This window comes from Grammomys surdaster, unplaced genomic scaffold (assembly GCF_004785775.1).
Source record: "Grammomys surdaster isolate TR1022 unplaced genomic scaffold, NIH_TR_1.0 363, whole genome shotgun sequence".
Classification (NCBI taxonomy): Eukaryota; Metazoa; Chordata; class Mammalia; order Rodentia; family Muridae; genus Grammomys; species Grammomys surdaster.
The window spans coordinates 3,027,462-3,037,048 of record NW_021604782.1 but is presented as its reverse complement, the minus strand read 5'-3'; the positions used below and the strand labels follow the sequence as shown (position 1 = coordinate 3,037,048).

At 38.6% G+C, this 9,587-nt stretch overlaps 1 protein-coding gene across 1 annotated transcript; it reads left to right on the top strand.

Annotated features, from left to right (window-relative positions):
- The first annotated feature begins 2,902 nt into the window (after positions 1-2,902).
- On the top strand, positions 2,903-3,856 carry LOC114631601 (olfactory receptor 13C3). The gene has a single exon (XM_028779988.1). The coding sequence runs from the start codon at positions 2,903-2,905 to the stop codon at positions 3,854-3,856; it is 954 nt and encodes a 317-aa protein (XP_028635821.1).
- Positions 3,857-9,587: the final 5,731 nt, after the last annotated feature.

Here is a 9,587-nt window from a genome sequence, read left to right as displayed (position 1 = left end):
CTGACATTATTTGTTCAATCTTCAGAATACTGAAGCTAATTCTATAAAGATGTAACTTGTTCTTAAAAGGGGTGAAAATTCATCACTCTAAGGGTGAGTCAATTAAGTCAATTAAAGCCTTTCTGTAATTAAAGGCATTCATTATTATGCATTAATAATAAAAATGGCCAGAAGCCATGTAGCAAGTAATTTATTTTTCCAAATACTTCTGTAAATTATTAACTTATATTGTAATTTTTATAACTATTAATCTTTAAAGAAACTTCCACATACTTTTTCTGTTATAATATGTAAAGTAATATATGTAATATATGGAAAAGATTAAGGTAAATCCAAAACAGATTATAAAATGAGAGGGATTCTCAAACCAAGGCTGTAATTCTATTTATTTTTTTATTTATATGAGTAGACTGCAGGTGTCTTCAGACACACCGGAAGAGGGCATCGAATCACATTACAGATGGTTGGTAGCCACCATGTGGTTGCTGGTAATTGAACTCAGGACCTCTGGCAGAGCAGTCATGGAAGAGCTTTTAACCACTGAGCCATCTCTCCAGCCCCTAAGGCTATAATTCTAGTCTGAGTACCTTTCCTTGATCCTAAATCTATTTCATATGTACTTCAGTGAGTTCTGGGTACCCCTGTTACCACCACTGCTGACACTAGTGGGTATCTAGTTATGACTGTTGCTTGTTAGTACTGACTAAAAGAAGCTAAAAGATAATTAAAATCTGTTACTGGCCAACAATTTGGGTACATTAAGTTACCCTGGACTAGACTCTGTAAAAATACTTCAGGGAGAAATGGCTTAGAAAGTAAAAGTTGTTACATTCAGTTGAAACCCTGCACCGTGTCTAGTCACTGTGTTTGAGGAAAGGTATAAGCAAGGCAAACACGCTAATGTCTCCTCTTACATATTTTCTACCCAAAGTGAACCTACTTAGAGTGTCAGGAGCAGGAGCAAAACCAAAGGCGGCGAGACAGGCTTAGTTCTGGGTAGCTTTGAGTAGGTGATGGGATTTCAACCAAGGAGAAAAAGACTGGCATCTGTGACAGGAGAAGCCATTCAAGTCATCTAAGATGCACAGTCATGACATTTGTCTGGATGAGAAAGATGGTCTCCATATGCTTGGACTCCACTATGAAAGGAATCAGCATGGTCGCATGTCCTGGTGAGTCAACATGCCTCCTTCCCTTTTCATGTCTCTGTATGAATCCTTCTGCTAATGTCTGTGATCCAGTGTCTCTTGAACAATTTCTGAAATTCAGTTGCAGAGAAATTTGATTTATCAGATGCTATTAGATAAGTGTAAAATCATTGCCCTATTTTTTTTTTCTGGGCAATGTTTAATCAATACAATTCATTCACCATCGTGACTAATTTCTCTCTGGTTCTTGCTGACTACTCTCTGTTGTTGACAATAGGATTTCTATAGACAGGTTTAGTGTTACCAGTTAGGCAAGGCTTTCAACAGTCCCCATTTACTACTTTCCTAGGTATGCTTACCATCACACCCTCACAGAGACAGCCTTGAATAAATGGATATGCAGCCAATCTGCCTGCTCCTAACTCTGGCTCAGCTTCTCATATTACATTTGCCCATCTTATTTTCTTTTCTTAACCTATCTGATCTTTTCCATGTTTCTAGATCCAGAATTTCCAGAACATTCCTTTAAGTCTCTTTTGATGATTATTTCTCATAAATATCAACCTTCTTGCAAATGTATAATTTTAACCTAAGATACAGAATGCTAGTCTTCACAATATATCTTTCTATACACTTTTTCGGTATTCTAAATTCCATTGACAACCTCATAGTGGTAATGCCTTACATTACTGACACTTATTGTTTTTAGAATGCGATTGGCTTCAAGGTAAACTACTAGCAACATTCGAAAACATTATAGTAGTTTTGTACAAATTGGTTATGTGTTAAAAATGTGTCTTTAAATTTCTCTAATATTTATCATTATGTTAATCAGTGGTTGTCTATAAAATGTGAAAGAATTATTATTCTTGAATCTCTCAAGGTGTCTACGTGAGCCTGTATAATTCGGCAAAATGAAACATATTTGAATCTGAAAAAAGCCAGAAGCACTGAATGCACCAACTTTCTGTTCATTTTAGTTTTTCATTACTATTATCATTGTTTTAAACACGTGAATTGTCAAGATGAACTCTTGTGCTACAGAATAAAAGAATGTAATGTGTCATGCTTTGCCAAGATTCCCCATCACAGTTTTGTGGATCTGGTCTGTGTAATTGTCTTGTCATAGGAATAATCACACAAGATGCTAAGAGTAAGCTTAAAATATGAAGGTAACAGTCACGCTTTTGATTTGATGCTAAATTTTAGCTTATACCACTTTATTTTTTGTGAGTAGATGTTGGTAATATTCAAGTAAAAGGATTAATAGTGTATGTAACATCAGGCATAAAAGGAAATATTATTCAGAACATAAATGTTTTTAAAATTTTTTGACTATTATCAACCACTGACTCAGAATTAGTCTTTTTTTTTGTATATTTTTGTTTTGACTTCTTCATTGTTAGTTTTCTAGGACAGGTGAAATGAAGTCAAGTGTATTGTGGCTAATTAGCCAGGGGTTTAGAAACATCCATTTAGGAATGTTTCTCTACAATAGAAAGCATCACTGATTGAATGTGCATCTGATATGGATAGATAGTCACATGCTGCCAATGGGCATGCATACTTCCAATATACTTAATTTCACTGTATTCAATAACATACATTATTGGGGATATCAATACCAGAGATTAAGAAATGAGCCCTTTCTAACACATGAAAAACGATTTTTTCAGGTACTTTGTACCATTTGTTTTGGGGGCAGTGGATATGTGATATGGTAGATCTTCCAATTATGGTTGACCGTGGCTGAAATGGATAAAAATAACCAGACCTTTGTCTCTGAATTCCTTCTTTTGGGTCTTTCTGGATACCCAAAAACTGAGATCATTTACTTCATTATTGTTCTGGTTATGTATCTAGTGATTTTAACTGGCAATGGTGTTCTGATCATAGCAAGTATCTTTGATTCTCATCTTCACACGCCCATGTATTTTTTTTTGGGCAACCTGTCTTTCCTGGATATCTGCTACACAACATCTTCTGTTCCTTCAACACTGGTAAGCCTAATTTCAAAGAAAAGAAACATTTCTTTCTCTGGTTGTGCAGTGCAGATGTTCTTTGGATTTGCAATGGGATCAACAGAATGCTTGCTTCTTGGCATGATGGCTTTTGATCGCTATGTGGCCATCTGCAACCCTCTGAGATACTCCATCATCATGAGCAAAAAAGTGTACGTTTCCATGGCATCTGCATCATGGTTCTCTGGTGGCATCAATTCAGTTGTGCAAACATCCCTTGCCATGCGGTTGCCTTTCTGTGGGAATAATGTTATTAATCATTTTACATGTGAGGTCTTAGCTGTCCTCAAGCTGGCATGTGCTGATATATCTCTCAATATCATTACCATGGTGATATCAAATATGGCCTTCCTGGTTCTTCCACTACTAGTCATCTTTTTCTCTTACCTGTTCATCCTCCACACAATCTTGAGAATGAACTCAGCCACAGGGAGACGTAAGGCATTTTCTACCTGCTCTGCCCACCTGACTGTGGTGGTCATATTTTATGGAACCATCTTCTCTATGTATGCAAAACCTAAGTCTAAAGATCTGACTGGGGAAAACAAGTTCCAAACTTCAGATAAGATCATTTCTTTATTTTATGGAGTAGTTACTCCCATGCTGAATCCAATCATCTACAGCTTGAGGAATAAGGATGTTAAAGCCGCAGTAAAATACATACTGAAACGAAAGTACATTCCATAAAGACGTCCCAAACACAGGTTTTTGTGTTGCAAGCATGAGATTGACTCAGCAGCAAATCTTTGAGAACATTTTAATTAATTATCTATTCAATTTAGAAAAACCTTGGCTACTTGGTTACCTCCCAAAGATAGAAGGTAAGTCCCTAGTTCTGAAGCCACTATGAACTTCCGAAATGACTCAGCAGCCACTGAACTGGATTCAAAAGCTTCTGATGACTAGCTTTTATGGTCCCAGAAAACACCATGCAAGCTGTATAAGGAGGGAGACAATCAACAGTCTTACTCAGTTCTGATGCCTATGAGCCATTTCAATGAACTGCATGCACAGTAATCATAAGGGCATAGTAATGACATACATGCCTTGGTGGTGACCAACACTGAGCTAATTGGACTTAATACCTACCCAACAAAAAAGGAAACTGTGCCTGGTTCTAGAAATCAAGCTAACTATCCAGTGCTAATGAATTTGTCATTATTGAGGAGAATCTACATCCACTAAAGCAGCTAGATCTCTGAGAACAGTCTATATACCTTTGTTGTTATACCCACAGATAAGTGGAGTTTTCACTTCTCTTCAAGGAAACTTCTTTTGCAACAGAGTCCACTACTGAAAACTACCACTAATAAATATGCAGAGGTGTGGAGTCCTGTCCAATTGGATGTATCTACCAAACGCGTCCACACTGATGGCTCAGGGCACATTGCCAATGATGTGGCTGAATGATTGTAGTAGCTGGAGTATCAGGGACCTTGCTGTGATATTGTGCCTTTTTGTAACACCAGAAGCTACACTTGTAAAGTCTCACTAACAGGAGTGCCCAAATATGACCTGAACCAAGAGGACACACACCAACAAGCATGCCAAACTGTACAGGAAAGAGCTCACAACACTCCAACCCCTCACAAAGAACCACAAACAATTCAGTAAATCTGGGGATGGGAGACGTAGCCTTTCCCAGGGAAGAGCACACCAGTTAGTTGTACTGTTCCAAATGGTAATCCCTGAAAACATGCATGTAGGTAGTATTATATAGACTGAACAGGTTATATTTAGCAATTTATGTATACAAATATACATATTAGTTAGTGATAAAGGAAAAGAAAATATATATATGCATACAATAACAATTAGTTAATATGACCGTAAATTTGAAAGAAAGGAGAGGTACATGAGAACATTTGGAGGGAGGAGAGAGAAGGGAGAAACATTGTAATTAAATTATAATCTCAGAAATAAAATAAAAAAGAAAACCCTTGGTTAGGGGGAGATATTTTGTCCTTCCTTCCTTCCTTCCTTCCTTCTTTCCTTCCTTCCTTCCTTCCTTCCTTCCTTCCTTCCTTCCTTCCTTCCTTCCTTCCTTCTTTTCTCTCTCTTTCTCTCTTTCTTTCTTTCTTTTCTTTTTTTATTTGTTTTGTTTTGATTTTTTGACACAGGGTTTCTCTGTCTCAATGTGGCTGTCCTGGAACTCACTCTATAAACCAGGCTGGCCTTGAACTCAGAAATCCACCTGCCTCTGCCTCCCAAGTGCTAGGATTAAAGGCATGTGCCACCACTACCTGGCTGATATTTTCATTCTTTGACTTCACTAGTCGTGCTCAGCTACATTTTCTGAGGATTAGAGTTTGCTTCAAATGGATCTTCAAACATGTCTTGATCTCTCAAACACCATCAATTCTGATTATAATCCTTTCCTTGGTAATGTCTGAATTAAGTGCATCCAGTGGGCTGTGTGGTAACACTAAGTCATGACTGCGTCCAAACTCGGGAAACAGAGAGACAAGTGTGACAATATTTCTATTCCCAAAACTTTAATCAATTTTTTGGTTTGATTATCCATTCTTTCAAATCCACAGTTAACTTGCTAGTGATAAACCAAGTAAGTCAAGTTCCAAGTATTCTTTCAAGTTTTACTAAGTTGGAAAATACAATTACTGAGGTCAGTGTCATGGCAAGTGAGCTTCAGGTGCCATAAGTGAGGAATCACAGCTACTGTTTCTTAACACATCTTTTATTCAAAGCCACTCATTATTAGAGCCGGATATATGCCTTTCCTATCGACTCCATTAGTATTAATCACATCTTCCATCTGCACATCTACATGAAGAGATCAAGGAAGACGAAGAAATAGGATGCTCAATGAGTGGTGGGAGGAATTTCCATACTGCCCTCATGAGAGAACACAACCTAAGGTGAGGATCCTGAAAGAGTGTTGGTTAGGGTTAGGGGTGCTTGGGGAGTGGGAAGAACTGGCATCATATTTGATGAGTTGAGGCCTGCTGCATCCTCAAGAGAACAGGCTGGCAAAGGAGGTAGTCTAGAAGAGAGAAAGGTGGATATAAATGGCCAAAGCCAACAGAAATGCTTTCACATCTCCCTGAGATGTTCTCACAGGTTCAGGAAGAAAGATTACAAGTCTCAGCAGAGCATCATTCTTTAAATTCATAATCTTACTATGCAATGTTAAAACATCCAGAGAAGTATTAGACTCCAGGCAATCAAATAACCCTATTAAATAATGGGGGTACAGAGCTAAACAAAGAATTCTCAACTGAGGAAACTTGAATGGCCAAGAAGCAACTAAATAAATGTTCAACATCCTTTTGCATGCGGGAAGTGCAAATCAAAACAACCCTGAGATTCCATCTCACACCAGTCAGAATGGCTAAGATCAAATCCTCAGGTGATAGCAGATGCTGGTGAGGATGTGGAGAAAGAGGAACACTCCTCCATTGTTGGTGGGATTGCAAGCTGATACAACCACTCTGGAAATCAGTCTGGCAGTTCCTTAGAAAATTGGACATAGCATTACCTGAGGACCCAGCTATACCACTCCTGGGCATATACCCAGAAGATGCTCGAACATATAACAAGGACATATGCTCAACTATGTTCATAGCAGCCTTATTTATAATAGCCAGGAGCTGGAAAGAACCCAGATGTCCCTCAACTGAGGAATGGATTCAAAAAATGTGGTACATTTACACAATGGAGTATTACTCAGCTATTAAAAACAATGAATTCATGAAATTCTTAGGCAAATGGATGGAACTAGAAAATATCATACCGAGTGAGGGAACCCAATCACAAAAGAACACACATGGTATGCACTCACTGATAAGTAGATATTAGCCCAAAAGCTTGCAATACCTAAGATACAGCTCACAGACTACATGAAGCTCATGAAGAAGGAAGACCAAAGTGTTGGTGGGTCCTTCTTAAAAGGAGTAACAAAATACTCATGGGAGCAAATATGGAGACAATGTGTGAAACAGAGACTGAAGAAGGGGCTGTCTCACCTGGGGATCCATTCTGTGTACAGTCACCAAAGGCAGATGCTGTTGTGGATGCCAGGAAGTGCATGCTGACAGGAGCCTGATACAGTTTTCTCCTTAGAGGCTTTGCCAGAGCCTGACATATACAGAGGAAGATGCTGGCAGCTAATCATTGAACTGATCAAGGAGTTCCCAATGGAGGAGTTAGACAGAAGACTGAAGGAGTTGAAGGGGTTTTCGGTTCCATGGGGAGAGCAACAATACCAACCAATCAGAGCTCCGAGGGTCTAAATTAGCAGCCTGGGAGCACACAGGGAGGGACCCACGGCTCTAGTTGTATATGTAGAGTAGGATGGCCTTGTCAGGCATTGGTGAGAGAGGAAGTCCTTGGTCCCGTGAAGGCTGGATGCCCCAGTGTGGGAGACTTCGAGGGCAGGGAGGTGGGAGTGGGTGGGAGGGTAGGGCCACACCCTCATTGAAGCAGGAGGAGGAGGGATGGGATAGGGGGTTTCTGGGGAGGATGAGGAAAAAGGATAACATCTGAAATGTAAATAAATAAAATATCCGATAAAAAATTTGGATGCCAAGGAACTTTCTGCTGAGTGTCTATGGCACCCTACAACTAAGCATACTTATGCAGGGGTGAAAGGGAAGGATCCACTTACTGGCATATGGCATGATCCTGATCATGTATCTAATATGGGGAAGTGGGCATGTTTGTGTTTTTTTCTGCAGGATGCTGGGCTCCCAGAGAGATTGGTGAAACATGCTGATGCTAGGACAAAGAATGATGCTGACCTGTGAGTTTGCTGACTGCCCTGACAAGGGTGACTGGAAAGTTGTATTAGACATATGTTCCTGACCCACCTTTACTTGCCTATATCTCAGATGGGACAAGCTGCCTTGCCTCAAGTTTTTAGAACTTGTGAGACAGAGAATCAAAAGGAGAAGTTATAATGATTCTTGTATTTTTCTTAAATGTGACCAGTTATTCGGACTCAATGATGTACTGGTCTAGAAATCAATCCAATATTGGGAATAGCAGTCTTCATTTGGAAATCTGGTTCTGGACAGTTTCAGAAACATATTTGGAAGTTAGCTTCAGTTCTCTATGATGTTATGTTAGCAAGAGATAAAGTTGGGACAGGATCTGGATTTCAAACAAGTGTTAGTGCGTATGTTAAGGCTCTTTTAATTGTCAAGTGAAAATTACTTTTTTGTTTCTTCTACAGTATTTATTGTAAGTTTCATTGATTGTACACTTTCTAATTATGTTAGCGTGTTGAAACCTGGCATGTCTGTTACAGGGCTTTATCAACCAGCTATTTTTTTTATTGACCTGAGTATTACAGAACCTTGGTTTTCTGAAAAAAGTGTGCAAGTGTGCAAATACTGGAAGAAGTGAGTTAGGTTTTAAGCAGAAGCAAGAGGGTAGTGGGCTTATTATTGTTGGTATAACAGCTTTAGTTACATTAATCATTAGCACCACTGCTTCTGCAATAGCTTTGACACAAGAAGTTCAGACAGCTACTTTTGTTAATCATTTACCAAAAAATGTTACTAATGCCTTGAGTATACAAGAGGATTCAGAACATCAGATTGATATTCTTTATCCTATTCAAATTATTGGGAACAGGTTCAGAGTTTAAGAGTAAGGAGCCATCTCGAGTGTTATGCCAAATACCAAAGGAGTTGTGTTACTTCTAAAATTTACAATGGTAGTCATTATAATTATGAAAAAGTTTAAAGACACTTGCAGGGTACTTGGCATAATTTTAACACCTCTCTGGATGTTTCACTCTTTCTAACCTTTGTCTTTCACTTTGTTAATAAAAACTAGCTTTATTTATTTATTTATTTATTTACTCATTTATTCATTTTTATGCAGGGGAACACCTGTGTGGAGGTGGACCTCACTGGACAACTTACATGAATTGATTCTTTCCTTCCATAATATAGGTCAAGGGGTGGGGGACACATGTCAAGCTTGTTTACTAAGTGAGATATCTTGATGGGATATCTATCACTTTTGACAATTACAGGACTTTAAGCATATGAAAAAATTCTTTTGTTTTGGCCAATTCCTCCAACCTCACCTTATATTTTTGTCACAGTATCAAGAATGTCCACAACTTACATGCAAGCTTCCTACCAGGTGGAACACGCCCACTTCTTAAGTGGCTTTATAACTCCAAATGTGAGACACACTGAGTGTGAAAGTTGTAAACATGTACAAAGTTTCTAAATGCCCAGTGACCGAAAGTTAATCAAAATCAATACGAAATGCATCTGAAGTGTTTGTGGTACCTTTTCATATATGATATCACTGTGCCTTGTGCCAAATATACAACATGCATTCTTTGCATGAAGCATGACATCTCACCACAGAACACCAATAAATAAGAGTATTGTATATTTTGAACTGCAATGCTTTTACTTCAGATGATTTCAGTCCCATT